Genomic DNA, 18,907 nt, shown 5'->3' with positions numbered 1-18,907 from the left:
AGAGGCTCGTGGGCTTCAGACATCCTACTGTGGAAGAAGGTCTGACCACATCTGAAGTGATGGTTTGCGAGGAGGATGAAGGGAGGAGCAGAAGGAAGAAGAAGGGGGAGGGGGATGGGAGGGTGTGTCACTGAAGTTTACTGAGATGCAGGACTAGACGCCCAGTTTCGTGTTAATGGATGTAATGAACGAGGGTGGTGTAAAGGTCGTTCCAGTAAGTGGTTAATTTAGGACAAATATACCAAGTACGTTAATCGCTGGTCGTTATGTCGAATGGAAGGGGGTGGTTGGGGCACAAGGGTCTGGTTTATAACAGGAACTGTTTTAACACGACTGTAATTAACACATGCCATGAAGCGCCATCTGTGTAACTGAACAAGAACATAACGTCACAACATCCACACGGCCCAAGTCGCTGCTCACACCAGAAGTCCCGTCATCATAATATTATGGAGTTACTTGTATGGGTGACTATTGAGGGGGAAACAACTATTGCGATAGCGAGAGTCTATTGCAACATACTATTGCGATAGCAATAGTCTATTGCGACCAACTTGCAATAGTTTTTTCAGTTTCAATAGTCATTTTAAGTCAAATGAATGTATAGTTCATATAAAAAAAAATCAAGTTGAAGTAGTTTCAGTCTCTTTCAATAACTGACCAGAAACTTGAAACCCAAAATGTCTCCACACTATGGATTTTCCAGCGTTGTCATTCACAACTCCGAGTCGCATGCCGTGTTTGCCGCCATCTTTGTTTAAGTGGTATCAGGGGTGGATAACTCTAAATCAAAGTGAACGAATCTGGTACTTCGTGTATTTTGCGCTGCGAAACGGAAGTCTATTACTAAACTGTCGACAGTCACACATACTATCGATGTATCGATAGTTTTTCTTTTCTACCATCGATTAATTCCTATCGGACACTCAACATTATAGTTGGATGAATCGCAACAACCCTAGGAGTTAGTGAGTTAAAGAGTCTTACACCGCCTTTAGTAATATTTCAGAAATATCATGGAACCCAAACAGTGGGATCCACGCAGCGTTCCTACGAACGGAATCGAACCCAGGTCATGATGAGCGTACACAGACGCCACTGCCCATTATAGTGAGTGAGTTAAGATTTAAAGTCACATCGGCAATATTTCAGCCATATCGTGACCCATTATAGCCAGATGGGATGTTGGCCTGTCATTTGTAAAGGATAAAGATTATGTTAACTTTACCAATCACCATATGAGGCTTGTTAGGGTCTTGGGTTATTGAATCATACCATTAGAAGGTTGAGGTGTGTCACAGGACATGCAGACCGAAATAGACATGTGACGGATAGTATGAGCACACATATGTACACGCTGACACGCGGTGAACCAAATGATCCAAGTTGAGCCCGCTTTACGTTAGATGGTTCCCTGAGAGCTATTCTGTCTCCCAACCCACCCAGGAGGAATGGGTTCTTGTTCAATACACAGTGTGATCAAACTCGAGCCGTCTCCGTTAATTTGTGCCCCGCACGTGTCTCGATCTGTTGTTTGGTCTAGTTGTTTAAGCGTTTGTCCCTGACGCCTCGTTGAAAAAGCACAAGGTCGTGACTCTGAAAACCCGCGATCGATCCCTTAGCAGCGTACAACGTATTGCGGATCATCGAACATTACAAGAGACACCGAACAACAGACACCGGACATCGTACAACGTATCCTCTATAGTGAATAACATAAACAGACAACCTACAACGAACTATCGCGGACATCGGACATTACAAACGGACACTGGACACCGGACAAGGTACCATGTATAGTGGATAGAGGACAACGGACAACGTACCATCTACAGTGTATAACGACCAACGGACAAGCACAACGGACAACATATATTGGACAACGTACAAAGTTGTTCTCAGCGATACTCTTGCAAGGTCAATTCAAGGAGCCAAATACCCGACCTAAAGCTCCAGTCGTCTTCTGAACGAGGACATTGGTAGCACTGTAACCACGATAGCTCCTTTCTGTGACCTTACAACACTGTTCGTCACGCTGAACCAAGCCCCGACTTGGGGGCGCGGCATTTCGGTTGTTGTGGAGTCATTTGACAGGCGCAGTAAAGATAACCCGGTTGTATTTAACAAAATGTGTGTCATTAATCTCACAACGCACCACGTCTAATTCGATATAAAGTTATTTTAATCTCCAAACGTCCTTCCTGAGAGCTGCGAGAGTGGACCTGTGTAAAGACGGGGCAATCGTTTCCCTAAAATACGCCACGTGTCTATTAACACGTCATCGAAACGTCAGGCAGGTATTGACATATACATCGTTACAAAATACCATTACATAAACATGGTTAGGGCCAGAAACAGGAAACCTTAAAATCTTACCAGGCATTACTATACCGATGTGTGTACATAGACATTTGACATGGATTAGTTGTACTAGATAGCAAACTAAAGACACTTTACACAGGTTTAAAATTAAACTGGGGGAATATAAAGAGTGAATTACAGCTTAATAAAACATGAAAGCAAGTGCCCTTCACACCGCGCTCAACATAAAGCTAACACAGTCGCACTTGGGAGAGGCTTCAAACCAGTACCGATCGGTGTTACATGTGCCATATTCATGCATTATTGCAGCTTGAAATGTGCCTTCTCATTGCACCTTTGTCTGGCATTTGCAGAGAAAGTCTTGAAAACATGTATATTCTCCAAGGATGCCTACTGTCGTATCCTGAAACCTGAATTCATTAATAAAATGTGTAAACTCTCTTTGCTGATCACAAGTGAAGAGATATATTTAACATTATGACAGTCAGTGTCTCATGACACTCGTGAAGAGATATGTTTAACATTATGACAGTCAGTGTCTCATGACACTCGTGAAGAGATATGTTTAACATTATGACAGTCAGTGTCTCATGACACTCGTGAAGAGATATGTTTAACATTATGACAGTCAGTGTCTCATGACACTCGTGAAGAGATATGTTTAACATTATGACAGTCAGTGTCTGTCTCATTATGACATGACACTCGTGAAGAGATATGTTTAACATTATGACAGTCAGTGTCTCATGACACTCGTGAAGAGATATGTTTAACATTATGACAGTCAGTGTCTCATGACACTCGTGAAGAGTTTAACATTATGACAGTCAGTGTCTCATGACACTCGTGAAGAGATATGTTTATTATGACAGTCAGTGTCTCATGACACTCGTGAAGAGATATGTTTAACATTATGACAGTCAGTGTCTCATGACATTATGACAGTCAGTGTCTCATGACACTCGTGAAGAGATATATTTAACATTATGACAGTCAGTCTCTAATGACACTCGTGAAGAGATATGTTTAACATTATGACAGTCAGTGTCTCATGACACTCGTGAAGAGATATGTTTAACATTATGACAGTCAGTGTCTCATGACACTCGTGAAGAGATATGTTTAACATTATGACAGTCAGTGTCTCATGACACTCGTGAAGAGATATGTTTAACATTATGACAGTCAGTGTCTCATGACACTCGTGAAGAGATATGTTTAACATTATGACAGTCAGTGTCTCATGACACTCGTGAAGAAATATGTTTAACATTATGACAGTCAGTGTCTCATGACACTCGTGAAGAGATATGTTTAACAATATGACAGTCAGTGTCTCATGACACTCGTGAAGAGATATGTTTAATATTATGACAGTCAGTGTCTCATGACACTCGTGAAGAGATATGTTTAACATTATGACAGTCAGTGTCTCATGAGTGAGGTACTACACCTACACAGGGGTGGCAAACGTGGACATTGAACTACGACATCACTGTTCAAGGCATCACATCAGACATACCACCTGACCAGCGAATCCCTCTGAACATATGCCAGGTACACCGGGGACCGAGGGCTTCGTCTGGATGAGTGAGTGAGGGAGCTGATGTATTTTCAACAGTATTTCAGTAATCTCACCGCGCGTCAACTCGATGTGGGAGAACAAGTGATGCAGGTGTTTCACGTTTACCAGTTTTGTGAAACCCACGTACTGATAATCCCAGAATCTTGTGGTAGCGGGATTCTGGCACACCCTACGGACACACCTTTGGTGACAATAAAACGTGGCTTCAGGCTACTTGTGTGCCCGGATATATCTGAGTGAGTGAGTGAGTGAGTATGGTTTTACGCCGCTTTTAGCAATATTCCAGCAATATCACGGCGGGAGAAACCAGAAATGGGCCTCACACATTTTAACCATGTGAGGAATCGAACCCGGGTCTTCGGTGTGACTAGCGGACGCTTTAACCCCTAGGCTACCCCACCGCCCCGGATATATCTGAGGTATTGATCGTGAAAAGATCACTTTCAGGAGAAGCAGCTATTGAGCAATACTACATGAACTAGATCACGTATTTACCTTCTCGAGATCATCGGCAGTACATCTAGCATCAATAAATATTCTTCAGATATTGAACCTATATTATAGGTAGCCATTAAGTGCTGAATCAAAGTGCTGCTTAATGCCTTACAAGTCTTACATTATGCTACGGGGTTTCCCTATAATTCCCTGCTGAGCTAGAGACGATCAGTCAGTGTTATTTACATGACTGGTCGGTACGCTAAAAACAAGGACATAATGGCAGGTAGGTCAGGTGTTATTTAAGGTCTTGCAGTCTCTATGTGTAGATGTCTGCCTTTAGTCTCATGAAAATGTTGACCTACGTGGGTTTACAATCCCAATGTCCTAATTACGTCGACTTCGCTGGTATACGTATCTCCATTCGTCCTTAGTTAGGGGTGGTAGGGTAGCCTAGTGGTAAAGTATTCGCTCGTCGAAGGCTCGGTTTCGATACCCCACATGGGTACAATGTGTGAAGCCCATATCTGGTGGTCACGTACCCCGTCGTGAAATTGCTGGAATATTGATAAAGAGGCGTAACCCAACTCACTCACTCACTCTTTCTAACACAAATAACAAATAACAAATTTATCAAGTTAGAGTGAACGTTTTACGCTGACATTAGACCGATACATATAACATATTTATACTATCATATAATACTATACGGATATCCATGTGTTAATCCTATCACAGACTTGCACAATGATTATTAATCCAAACACAATTCCAAGATCATATGAACATCAGGCGATATCTTTACAGGACTGTTGTGCTGTACTGTCGCCAGGCTTATCGAGCATTAGGACACAGTTGCTGTATATCCACGGATTTATCTTTCAGTATATCCTGGGAGAGTGGCTAATCCCTTCATATAATGGAATATACCCACACATAGGTTAACTGACTTCGGATATGACGAACAGTCGGTTATAATGAACAATCAGGTAACAAATATCACTGTTCAAAAGCACAGCCAAGGCTACTTCTCGCACGGAAAGCCTCTTGATATTTCTGAAATATACTGAGGTGTTAAGAAAGTATACCGTGTTTTTGTAATGTGATTAAAAATTGAAAGAACTTTTGTGAAATTTGATTGTGTGTGTGTTTTTAACCAACACACAGTTTTTTAAAAGTAATCTGCTGCTGAGTAATATTGTGTAAGAATATTTTGGTTCAATAGACACTGGGGCAAGACATGAATAGACAATCTCATTGCCTGTACATTGATTTTAATGTTGCTGTTGATCACTGGATTGTCTGATCCAGACTCGATTATTTACAGACCGCCGCCATATAGCTGGAATATTGCTGAGTGCGGCGTAAAACTAAACTCACTCACTTTAAATGTTAATTTGTACCGAAAAGCAACATTTATTGATCCTCAGGCAGGACATTTAGGATAGCATTGAACAGCGGTGTATTATTCGATCCTTTAACGTGATTTCTTTTTTCAATTTGGAAAACAAATTGTATAAATTAATAATTCCCAGAACAGTTAATTAATTCGATTTCGCTTACATAGATATAATTTGCAAAAGAAAAACAAATGATAAAAGCACCTTATTATTTTCGTTTTCCCAATAGTATTGAAGAGGCTCATAACGAAATTGACTCTCTCACATAGCCGCTCCCTGATGTTATGAGTGAGTGAGTGAGTGAGTTTAGTTTTACGCCGCTTTTAGCAATATTCCAGCAATATCACAACGGGGGACACCAGAAATGTTATGAGGTGTTAGTGTTCGAGTTATCGAGTGTTCGTGGAGACACCACCATGTTTACAACATACCGTGCAAACAAGACAAGTGGCGCTGCGACTGTGACGACATTTACGACACAGACATAAGCCTCTCCTATATAACGACGTCACGAAACATAACATTTATTACTGAAAAAACAGTTTTATCTTTACAAGGTTATACAGAAGTACTTGCACAACACACAGTCAGACAATGCACTTTGATACAAGCCAGTATTACATGTCTCATCAAACACAAGGAGGACACGTGGAGGGTTTTATTTGATATAGATCTGTGATATACTGACAGTCATCCAAGCAGTGGACTGACTGACTGAGTTTGGTTTAACGCCGCTTTTAGCAATATTCCAGCAACATCACGGCGGGGGACACCAGAAATGGGCTTCACACATTGTACCCATGTGGGGATTCGAACCCGGGCCTTCGGCGTGACGAGCCAACGCTTTAACCATTACGCTACCCCACCGCCCCAAGCAGTGGATGTTGGGAGAACGTGGTTACAGCTGACACCGGAGGAGGAGGTGTGTTGTGGAGTGGGAGGGTGGAGCGGGAGGGAGGGGTAGAGTGAGGTGCTGTGTTGTGTGCAGTTGTGTGGTTAAGTGGGTGTAATTATGTGGGTCGAGTTGGTGGAGTAGAGTGAGTGAGTGGAATGGGTGTAATTGAGTCGGTGGAGTGAGTGAGTTCAGTTTCCACAGATTTTCCAGTAATATCACGGCGGGGAACAACAGAAATGGGTATCACATATTGTACCTTTTGGGGAATCGAACCGGGATCTTCGGCGTGACGAGCGAACGCTTTATCCACTAGGCTACCCCACCGCCCCAGAGCGGAGTTGAGTGAGTGAGTGAATGCGTCGGTGACGGGTATGTAAAGAAACGCGTGCATGAGAGTCAGTGAGTAAGTGAGTGAACTGGGATAGGTGAACGGGGTACAACTATAACAGAAAAGCTTGGCTCTGTATGCATGACGTCGTCGAGGGAGGTTTTAGTCAGCTTTATTCTTCTCCCCCTCTTGAGCGGTATATACGACGACCCGTGAAGGTCCGGGTTGGAATGAACCTTCAGTAACCCATACTTGTCGTAAGAGGCGACTAACGGGATCGGGTGTTTAGGCTGGCTGACTTGGTTGACACATGTCATTGCGCAGATCGATGCGCATGTTGTTGATCACTGGATTGTCTGGTCCAGACTCGGTTTTTTACAGACCGCCACCATATAGCTCGAATATTGCTGAGTGCGGCGAAAACTAAACTCACTCACTCACTATATACGACGTCTATGAATGTCAGCGAAACGGGCGTAAAGCAAACCGTGGTAGGTAGAGATCACAAACGATCGGATCAAAAAAATGTTTTAGAACATCAACATTAAACCCATTCTGACATCGTTGACAAGATGCAGGATCCTATATGTAGCGTTTCTATCCTGCTTCAGTATAGTAGCGTTACACTGACAATTATTTTGCTTATACGTACACAGGAGACTCTCCACTATTTCTTATTCCAGCGGAATATAAGAAGTGACATGTTTTTAATTTTCATCCGTTGTCTTACAAATTCAATTTGTATCACGCATTTATAAGTCTGACAAGTCTTTAACCAATAAGTGATTTATCTATTTCAGTCTGGCCAGGCTGGCAGGGAGGTCGCCATACCAGAACATGGGTATCACGTCGACCCCGCGTGTCACGGTGACCTCACCAAGAGGTTTGAGAATGACATGAGTCACAAAGAAATGTAAGAAAAATGAAGACAAAACATGAAACAGTCATGCACACAGAAAAGACTGCTGCCTAAATGGACTTGAATGAGCGATGTGAGCCCGTGGAAGGGTTGTGAGCATACATATGTATAACCCTGGTGATGTATTTATGTTATTAACTGACTTGATACAACTACCAGAATTCTAAACGTGTTACCATAGTCGGAGACAATTAACCTTCCAACAAGTTACAGGCAACTTGGAATGGAGGCTCCCTAGGGAGTTGAGAATATAGATCGAGTTTACTGATCCATTGACCGGGTATTCATGTAGTACGTCGATCATTCTTTAGGGTGTAGATTGGGCGCATTTTAAATCTGCACAATGTGAACTGTCAAACCCAGTCAATTTGAGCCGTGGTATAAAATATGTAAGCTGAAAGGTCAGTGGAGGGAATCTGTTCGCCAATCTACATTTTCCAGCTGCACCGTGACCTGACAATATGGTAATAGACACAGTTAGCATTCCTAGAGATCGCCAATAGCACAACAGAACTGTGTTGAAATGACAGCCATTACTAAAGGTGGCCACAACACTGTCACAGGCCAGGGTGATGTAAATATCACCGTGTTGATATAGACCAATATGTTGCTTGATAACCGGATATCCATATGTCAGTTCATTGTCAGACACCCAGGATAATAAATTAAACATCAACACAGATATTTTGAACAAAGTATTAATTCATTTAAATTATTCACATACACAAATAGGTTTATATCTGCGTTGAAATGTTCTGACATTAATGTACATAAATATAATAAAATATTTCATTAGAATAACCATATGTTTTCAAATAATGGGCTTTCTTTCAAACTGACATGTAAATGCGAGATAAATTTAGAATGTATGGCAATCTGTCATTTAAACATGAAAAAATACAATAGATATATGTACATTTTGAAATAATTATCTCATTTCTGTATGCGCTGGCCAAGGTGTCGTTTTCTGTGCCAGTAATACGTGTTGGTTCTCATAAATATCTATTTCTGATTTCGTTAGTAGCTCAGTGCCCCGGTGACCCGTGTGTTAACAGTTTGTAGGTCCCCAACACCTTAGTGGCATATAAACATGTAGGCATTGGTAAGTTAGGGCATTTGTATACACTACACCAATAAGTATTTGGTTACACTACACCAATAAGTATTTGGTTACACTACACCAATAAGTATTTGGTTACACTACACCAATAAGTATTTGGTTACACTACACCAATAAGTATTTGGTTACACTACACCAATAAGTATTTGGTTACACTACACCAATAAGTATTTGGTTACACTACACCAATAAGTATTTGGTTACACTACACCAATAAGTATTTGGTTACACTACACCATTAAGTATTTGGTTACACTACACCAATAAGTATTTGGTTACACTACACCAATAAGTATTTGGTTACACTACACCAATAAGTTATTTGTTTACACTACACCAATAAGTATTTGGTTACACTACACCAATTATTTGGTTACACTACACCACTACACCAATAAGTATTTGGTTACACTACACCAATAAGTATTTGGTTACACTACACCATTAAGTATTTGGTTACACTACACCAATAAGTATTTGGTTACACTACACCAATAAGTATTTGGTTACACTACACCAATAAGTATTTGGTTACACTACACCATTACACCAACACCATTAAGTATTTGGTTACACTACACCAATAAGTATTTGGTTTGGTTACTACACCAATAAGTATTTGGTTACACTACACCAATAAGTATTTGGTTACACTACACCAATAAATATTTGGTTACACTACACCAATAAGTATTTGGTTACACTACACCAATAAGTATTTGGTTACACTACACCAATAAGTATTTGGTTACACTACACCAAATCAGAATCCGTATTCATTAAGCACTTTTCGTACCGAACCTTCAGTGCAGACTGAATTATCTGACAGCTGTCATTGGGTGTTTTTGTGTAAGAGTTTTGTGTTTTTTAAATGTGCATCCATCCAGTAATTAAAACTAACCATATTTTACAATATTTAGTATGTTTTACTGATGATGTATACTGAATACTGACATATATTTTCAAGCAGTTGACATTTTGTGCGGAACTAGGGTTGGTCTGTTTAGCTTCCTGTACTCTGAAAAGGAACTGACGAGGTGTTCATATTTTATATTTTTATTGCTTCTGTAAGGTCAGACTATGCACACATGCACATGCAATATTTGTTGATATCTTAATTCATTAAACAAACATATACCCTTACTATAGAAGTCAGTGGGAAAATATTTGGTTTTGTGTAATCAGTAGTGCCACAATTCCTTGTTGAGAGTTGCATCCCTTGGCGTGCTGGAACAACAGCACGAAGCTATGGCCAGTACGTATAGTGTTTGTTAGCACCGTATCCTTGCATGTGGATTACGCCAAAGTCGTAAGCTTCTAGGGCTTGCATTCCCTCTGTTAAACCCGGCTCATGCATTGGTAAATCGTAAAGGTTGAGTTTCAACATATTGTTTTCAATATATTGCACATTGCTGACACAGTGTCCCTTACATAGGCCCTGTTACGGTACGACTCTTCATGTGTCTTATGTGTAAGTGCATCTTATGTAAGTGTTTCATGTGTAAGTGTTCTTATGTAAGTGTTTCATGTGTAAGTGTATCGTATGTAAGTGTTTCATGTGTAAGAGTATCTTGTGTAAGTGTTTCATGTATAAGTGTGTCTTATGTAAGTGTTTCATGTGTAAGAGTATCTTGTGTAAGAGTATCTTGTGTGTTTTGTTTGTAAGTGGGGCGTTGTATGATCCATGTCCAGCCTTGCCAAGCCATTGTTACAAACATGGGGGGCATCACCAATGGTCATATACAGAAGTAAAACCTCGTTATTCCAGACATCGTGATTTGGATTTAAGAATATCTTCATTACCGAATAGGGGCGGTGGGGTAGCCTAGTGCCGCCGAAGACCTGGGTTCAATTCCCTACATGGGTACAATGTCTGAAGCCCATGTCTGGTGTCCCTCGCCACGATATTGCTGGAATAATGCTAAAAGCAGCGTAAAACCATGCTCACTCATTCTCTCATTAAGGAACAACCCCAATGGGTAGATGCCAAAAACTGACGTTCCCAGGTGGTCAGAAAGGAGACGCTTCCGGATAAACCAGGTTGCAACACTTTTGACTCAACTGTTAATCACCAACAGCAAAACCATTAACAACCACCCCGAGGCTTGGACAACAATCAGCAGCATCTTTAAAGCTTTTCCACATAAGCTGTTGTTAATATCGGATCATATTGGTGGCCCGACACATGTTTTGTCTGCTGTTGTCACAGTCAGCCCATAATAGCGGAATTCAATTTCAAAACCATATTACGTTTAATGTTTGTCATCACTACTAATCACATGTCCAGATGGCTGCGAGTCTATTGTGAAGATCGTAATGGTATTTGCACATGTCCACTAATTAAATATATTACGGGGAATCCCGAGCGCTGTGAACAGCTGGTTCCAGTCCCGGGCGTTGTGGGTATATGGAACGTGAAAACCCCTTGAGTCTCCCATTGCTGCGCGATCAGTGTAACGGTTATGCTCAATGGTTTGATCTTTGTGTCATCAACAATAAGCTTTTTAATGTTTTCAAGGAACATATTCGATTATGACAGTTCACACTTAGTTTCAACTTAAAACGCCACTCACTGATTACTCCACAGCAGGGGACACCAGAAACGGGCTTCAAACACTGTACCCATGTGAGTGATCGAACCCGGGTCTTCGGCGTGACGAGCGAACGCTTTAACCACTAAGCTACCCCACCGCCCTGACTGATCATGAAAGAGTGTAAGGAGTCAGCAAGCTGCGTTTATAACCAGCACGGTTGTACCGAATTGACGGATATAATGAAATGTATATGTTTGTCATGGCCACTTGCTGTATAAAACATTTGTGACAAAGTATACTACCCATCAAAAGTTTAGACTCGCTTAAAGCACTCACTATATGTTATGTATATATATGTGGTTACATCGAAGATGAATTTCTCCACTAACTTAGGGGAACCAACTGCAAACCTTATGCAGATGAATTGCACGAGGATCATGCATCAAATTCCTGAAAAGCATGTGCAAATATCACAAAGCTGCGCTTTGGTGTAAAAGTTTGTTAAGAATTCGCCAATTTTCACTTAGTTTCAGCATTTATTGAACTAATTATCAACATTACAAATTGGTTGTACAATACATCAGTTCATGTGTAAACAGTACCTTTAAACAGTATGGAATATTTTGCAAAATCTAGTTTAGAACAGTTGACTGAAGTAAGTGGCTACATTTACACTAGTGAGTCTAAACTTTTGATGGGTAGTATATATCTATGTATATTAGTGAAATTAGTGGCCCCTGATATTCAGATATGCAGTAAAAGCGGTTATAACCGTTGGTTCGTTATAACCGTTTGTACAGCAAATCTAACTGTCCACCGAGAGAGAGTGTTTGCTTTCTGTAGCAGATATATCTGTGACAGTGAACTATGTCGTTATCCTCGCATGCAGTCCGACATGTTTTGGCGGGCTCACTCTCAGGGTGTAGGGGTGGGTCCACGACGGTCATCACATCTAGTATCGGGGTAGCTAAGCTACAGCTGATGGGGTTACGAAAGCAGTTATATAAACGACGCTTCTCATTACAGTACATGGAAAACGGTATTTGTCACGGGGTCAGTTTTGGGACGAGTCATGAGAGACAAGAAATGTATTTAAACACATTTCCTTGGATCAAGCCTTATCGCCCAGTCAATATTTTTGAAACTGATAAGATCACATTTGTTACGTCGGCAAACCGTGAAGGTGTACCTGGTTGTGTACACGACTGTGACGTCACGGCAATATAAACCTTGAAATCCATGCTTCATGTTGTTATTCAATGTCAAATATCCAATAAGTGTTGAACGCGCTCGTTATGTCTAGTAGGTATCTTGCCCTGGGCCCTCTATAGAGAGAGTATGTGACGAAGCATGGGCGGAACGACAGTAGGAGTGGGTCAGAGAACCAATAAACATCACAGGGCACCTTGGTGTGACTGATTGACTGATCAGCAATTTCAAACTTTTGTTTCCGCTCCCCTATCCTTCTTCATCCATTTTCAAACACTTTCAGGACAAGGTAAATTCACGTATTTCGATATCGACTGTATGTAGATATTTCCTATATTTTATTACGTCTACTTCATTGTTAAAGGAATCGATACTTTGAAAAAATGTAGAATTTGCATTGCCACATACAAACAAATCAATCAAACTAGTTTTATGTCATCATTGCAAAGACAAGATCTGTTGCTACGTAAAGTTGGCAGTGCATGACTTAACGACACACAAAATTTCACAAATAAAAATCCACACAAGACATAGGAGTCACTGCGAACTCAATCGGCACCTTGCCCTTAAACCGACATATTAGGTAATAAACATGGCTGGCTGTGAGACGCTCTAAGAGTTCCAGAAAAAGATGCAAAAGCTACGAGATGAATAAAACCCAGGGAGGGCCCGTCTTTTGTAAGTCAATAGTAAGTAAAGCTAACCTGTTATAATATATCTTTTAAAACTCCCACCAGAAATATAGAAACTAATACCCATCAATATGCTATATTTTGCATATCATGCCATAACTGTTACAATATATCTTTAATATCTCTATATCAGAAATATAGAAACTAATGCCCATCATCTGCTCTATAACGCATATCATATCAACTGTTATAATATGTCGTTTATGTCTCTATATCAGAAATATAGAAGATAATGCCCATCACAAATACACGTCAATGTAATGCATTCCTTTGAGTACTAGTGAATCGTTTTATGGAAAAACCCACACATATAGAGATTTGTTCGTGATAACGGTGCTATGTGACTGGGTCATATTCCGTGTATTTGAGTCGTGTCTCCGTGATGGAACATGTCGGGATGATGATGCCGCGGTTGATGACGTCCCTGACACACATCTCCACAACGAGGGGCAGTAGATCATGTCAGATACACTTCTATCTATCTGATGGAGATGAAGGTTCAGTTTATTGTTCACGCTGGAAGACTGGGATACTGCCTCGAGACCCAGGACTAGGAAATAATGATTCAAGGTTGTTTAACTACGGCACCCGCGGCACAGGTTAACAGGCAGATGGATTGTTGAGTCACAATGTCAGAGAAGGTGTACTCAGGTTTTGTTTTGTTTTAAGCTGTACTAAGAAATATTTGAAATAGATAATGCCAGTTTGTAAACCAGTGACTATTGACGACAGAAAACCGATGGTTGATGCTATGAACACCGGGAGTTCCTTTCATGCCTTTCAACACAATTATATAGTGTTAGCATACACCATGAGTTTATCTGACGTATAACTTACAGTATATATTTCACTGTTATCGACAGAATCTTGACGATGGTGTAGCACCTGTCGACAACTAACAGTATCGTCAACTGATCAATCGTGCAGCTGCTGTCTTGCGGAATTGATCAGCTGATTGTCCTTCATGTGTTACAACTGTGTTTTTTTAGTTTAATGTTGAAATATCTACAAGTTATCATGTAGTCATGCCTTCTTAAATATATATTTGTGCGTGAAACTTACAACAACAGTTAACCATTGCTTGAGAGTTTGTAGTTGGCAACAACAATATTTAACCTGGACTCAAGCTTTTGAAGTTGGCCTTATACTACGGTAAACATGGGGAATGGTTATTGTATGTAACCATGAATTTATATAGCACCAACGTCAGATCGGATCTGGTCAAAGGTGGTCTTGTATGGGTCTCCACGTCAACCAAAGACTTCAATGAGAGTTTCAGGCCAGGTGGAAGAAATAGGATTCACAGTATCTTGAATACGTAGATATCTTTGATGTTGACGGGAATGTTATTGCAAGCGCTGGACCGGCCTTTGCAAAACATCGGTCACAGAATGATGTGATTCTGTTTTGGGGCACAAACAGTATTTTTCTCACGTCGTATGGTCTTTTCAAATGTGTATGTCTGCATTGTATAATAACGTTCGATTATGTGGTTATATTATATTACAAAATATATTTCTAAAACATACTACTTTTAACGACACGCGCAGTCAATATACAACATTGCATTGAGACGCGAGGAGTGGCAATTTAACGAGTTCAACATAATATTATGAATGGGTGAATTTGAAAAAAATAATTGAAAAAAGTTTACTTTTGTGAATGATGGTGTTTGAACGCAAATTTTAACAAAATTAATTATATGTAATGGTGAGTTAGTTCACTGAGACACGGTTATGTTGGTAAAGATTTTAGACGTGAACAAGTACGGTCCCAGCTAACAATTTCACGTTGTCACAACGTTATACTCTCGTTGTTACAGCTATATTCTGTAGACTCCCATTAACGTTGTCACAACGTTGTGGCCTGACGTTGTGATACGTCAGTTTTACGTCGCCACAAGGTTAAGTTATTTGATGCTACCGTATTTTACGTTGTCATAACGACGTCGTTCTATTTAACGTTAATGGTTGCATAGTTTTCCTAGTAGTGAACAGTATATAAGAAACAAAGCAGAAATTCACATCAATGTTTATTCGTCAATTTGCATGTTGTTTTGGTCGTGTGTTTTCTGAAGCTGTAGCTGAATAGTGAAGAAAGAATCTCAAAGTGAAACGTTTTACAGAACTCTATCGTGACACCAAGTTATAACAAACGTTGTTATTACGCTGTGAGTAGCCCAAAACATAACGTTTCCTCAAGGTAAATTTGCAACGTTATTAAATCACGTAATACTAAAACGTTGTGTGTTAGCTGGGGTAAAACCAACGAACAATAGTGTTGAGAAGGATCATAGGATTCTGGCACTTCCAAGGGAGGCAACTTTGCATGCATGTAGCTTGGTGCGGCGTATTTTTTTATTCGCCTTTAGCTTAGACCTGACATCATAACTATTGGACAATGCTTCTTCAACACAGGCTCGTGCTACAATCGGAATCGTACAATGGATTGACTTTCAGAGATTTCGTATAATTTCGAAATCTGTTTTGTCGTAACAAGTAATATAAACTTGAAACTCAGTGGATTTGATCAAGAAATTTCATAAATTAACAAACCGATAGAATCCTGAAAATTTGACGAGAGCACTGTAAACTTCAGGTTCAAAGCACCAATTTGATGGTACATACCGTAAGATAATACCATTATGAGTGAGTGAGTGGCAGAGTGAGTTTAGTTTTACGCCGCACTCAGCAATATTCCTGTATGGCGGCGGTCTGTAAATAATCGAGTCTGGGCCAGATAATCCAGTGATCAACAGCATGAACATCAATCTTCGGATACAATTGGGATATGATGACATGTGTCAACAAAGTCAGCGAATCTGACCATCCGATCCCGTTTGTCGCCTCTTACGACAAGCTTTGGTTACTGAAGATCAATTCTAACTCGGATCTTCACGGGTCAATACCATTATGAAAGCATCGAATGATAATAGAACGGGCGTATAGCTCTTTTACCATGCAGTATATGCCCATAATATATTCCTGCTAAATGTATTCTCACCATTAATCAGCACCACCAGAACGTACCCCTCCCTCCCCATCAGGTCGTCGTCCCCACCCCCCTGTCCTGTGATCGCCGTCCTGGCTGCACCACAATGACGGGTAAATATGTCACTGTGATAAGCAAGCATTCCTTGAGTCTTATCAGGTAGTAAATATCGAGGCATGTTTCAGTTTGACAGGTATGGGCTCAGTCGTGAGCTGTGTGTAAGCGAGGCGTTGGTCTGCGGTCTGCGGTCTGCGTGCCCCTCAAAGCCATGGTTAACTATTGTTTAATTATTGACCAACTCTTTCATCTTGCTACAGCATCTGGTTCCCTACTGCTGTAATCACATTTGTGCACCCCTCTAGACAAATCATGAATTGATGCTGAGGTCGCCGTTTGTTCCATTGGTTGGTACGATACGAAATGCGCTGTTGCTAAAGACACACAGAACAACGTCAGGGTACATGTACTAGATTTAGAACAATACATGATTTATTATCGTGATGTGTTTACGGTTTATTATCGTGATGTGTTTACTAGCACGTTATTATCTACTTGTAGATAACTTCATTCATCTCCTTCAATCTTCCTGTATATATCTGTAACCCTGGGTTACGGGTATAACGTCATTTTGTTTTCTTGAGATAATGGACAACTAATTAAAACTTAAACACCGTCACTTTAAAAGAAGTTTAATTTTTTTAGGAACATTCATATTAACAGGAATCTTCCCTCGTGAAAGACACCAAACACCTGTTGTTTTACACCAAATCTAATGGATGAATGCAAGAACGTTAGGTGCACCATACATATGACACTGGACGCTTCCACGTGATGTATTGTTGTCCACTCATCCACGGTTTTCTGTTGAAACTTTAATAACAACTGAAGATGGGATCTGTAAAGTCAAGGTGAATGGCTAGAAAACATATAATTAAAAATATAAAAGCAGCAATTTACTTACGTCTGGGGTTACTGTGCTCGATGTAGGCCGGACACCTAATGTGCGCCTTTTGTCCAGCGGGGGTGTCCCCAAAACACCCGAACCCGTCCCAGGTGCGTGGACAGAGCTGTCCCTGGGGGTCGGGAGGGGGTAGACGGTTTTGACGGTGACAGCACTCCAGGGCTGCGTGACAGCAAGACGTCCATCGCTCACAGTCCTCGCCGTTCAGGGTTCCACAGATAACATCCACCACGGTGTTGTTTTCTATATCAGGTAAGAAGGTGGTACCGTATTCATAACGAGAGCCATTCACAGCCACAAGTTCAGGTTTGGGGAGATTCGCCCTCAACTCGAACTCATCCCTGAAGAGGTATGAGAAGCACATTGTACACGACCACGCCTTGAACGTAGGGAGGGGGAGAACCCCATACCTGTCCCGACAGGACGTCACTGTCCCCTCCCCTGGTGTAAACATCCACGTGAAAAGTAACCCCACGTACAAAACATCTTTCAAAGACAGCATTGTTGTTTTTTACAATGGTAATCCGATACGGTGAATCAGCACCTGCGTTCTCTGACCGCCTCATTCATGATTGTGAGTGAACGACTGCAACCTCCACGACAGGCAACGTTGACGAATTTAATCAACTGGCTTTATCCGTCGCGCGTTTCCTTTGAATAATCAACCAGCAACGAATCGCAGCCGCTCTCTCTCGCTCTCCCGGCAGTGCGTTGTCGATGTGTAGTGAGTGGGGGCCACATACACGCAGTAAATACACCATATAACGGTTGAGCTTCATCGGCGGTAGCCTAACCTCCAATCATAACGAGGTCCTCTTGTGTCATTCACAGAACACATAACAGCCACTTCGTCACGGTTCGACTCGTTCCTTTGTCTCAACACTCGGGACACTGCCTGCTCAGCACTTTAAACTCTCACACTCATGCTTAGTAGGACCTAAAGAACATTTAAAGATGTATACCCACGTAGATGTTTCCTCTTCATGGGTGAGCGTTTCCGATGATTTGAACAATGTTATTAACAGTGGATGAGTTTTAATCGATGTTTCAGCTGTTGTGATTCTGTCAATTACGATGACGTGTTCACGACTTCATTAGGTGTTACAGCAACATCACAGCGGTATTCCAGGTTACAGGTACTCCTTGTCGACTGTAAGAAATGCAGCTATATATTAGATCCATCACAACAAATATAGAATCAGCTGATGCGACTCATACATGTATACACTTTTAGCAGTTTAATGCAGGTTTCGAGGCAGGAAATACACGTGATATATATTGCAAAGTACATCTCGCTCGACTAACGCTTACTCCCTGAATATACATGACGTACATAATTTTGATAATAACAAATAGACCCATTTAAATTGAAAAGGAGCCCCCGTGAGTTGGGAGATTTCAGGCCTGAATCTGGGGAAATCTATACGTGCTTCTTTTAGGGCTTAAACATTGCAGGGAGGGCTGGGCAGTAGGGAAAATAATGTGGTTGAGGGACTGCATGTGAGACAGACTAGTG

The 18,907-nt window shown here is 41.0% G+C and overlaps 1 protein-coding gene across 1 annotated transcript in view; it reads right to left on the bottom strand.

Annotated features, from left to right (window-relative positions):
- The window catches only part of LOC124252837, a 68,244-nt gene extending 50,123 nt beyond the window's left edge, over nt 1–18,121 (bottom strand). Inside the window, exon 1 of the mRNA XM_046686512.1 lies at nt 17,392–18,121. Within this exon, the coding sequence (XP_046542468.1) occupies nt 17,392–17,893 (502 nt within the window). The 5' untranslated portion in view covers nt 17,894–18,121. The remainder of the gene's footprint in view (nt 1–17,391) is intronic.
- Nucleotides 18,122–18,907: the final 786 nt, after the last annotated feature.

The sequence above is a fragment of the Haliotis rubra genome, unplaced genomic scaffold (assembly GCF_003918875.1).
Source record: "Haliotis rubra isolate DU_JTF1 unplaced genomic scaffold, ASM391887v1 Scf526, whole genome shotgun sequence".
Classification (NCBI taxonomy): domain Eukaryota; kingdom Metazoa; phylum Mollusca; class Gastropoda; order Lepetellida; family Haliotidae; genus Haliotis; species Haliotis rubra.
This window is presented reverse-complemented; position numbering and strand designations above follow the sequence as displayed.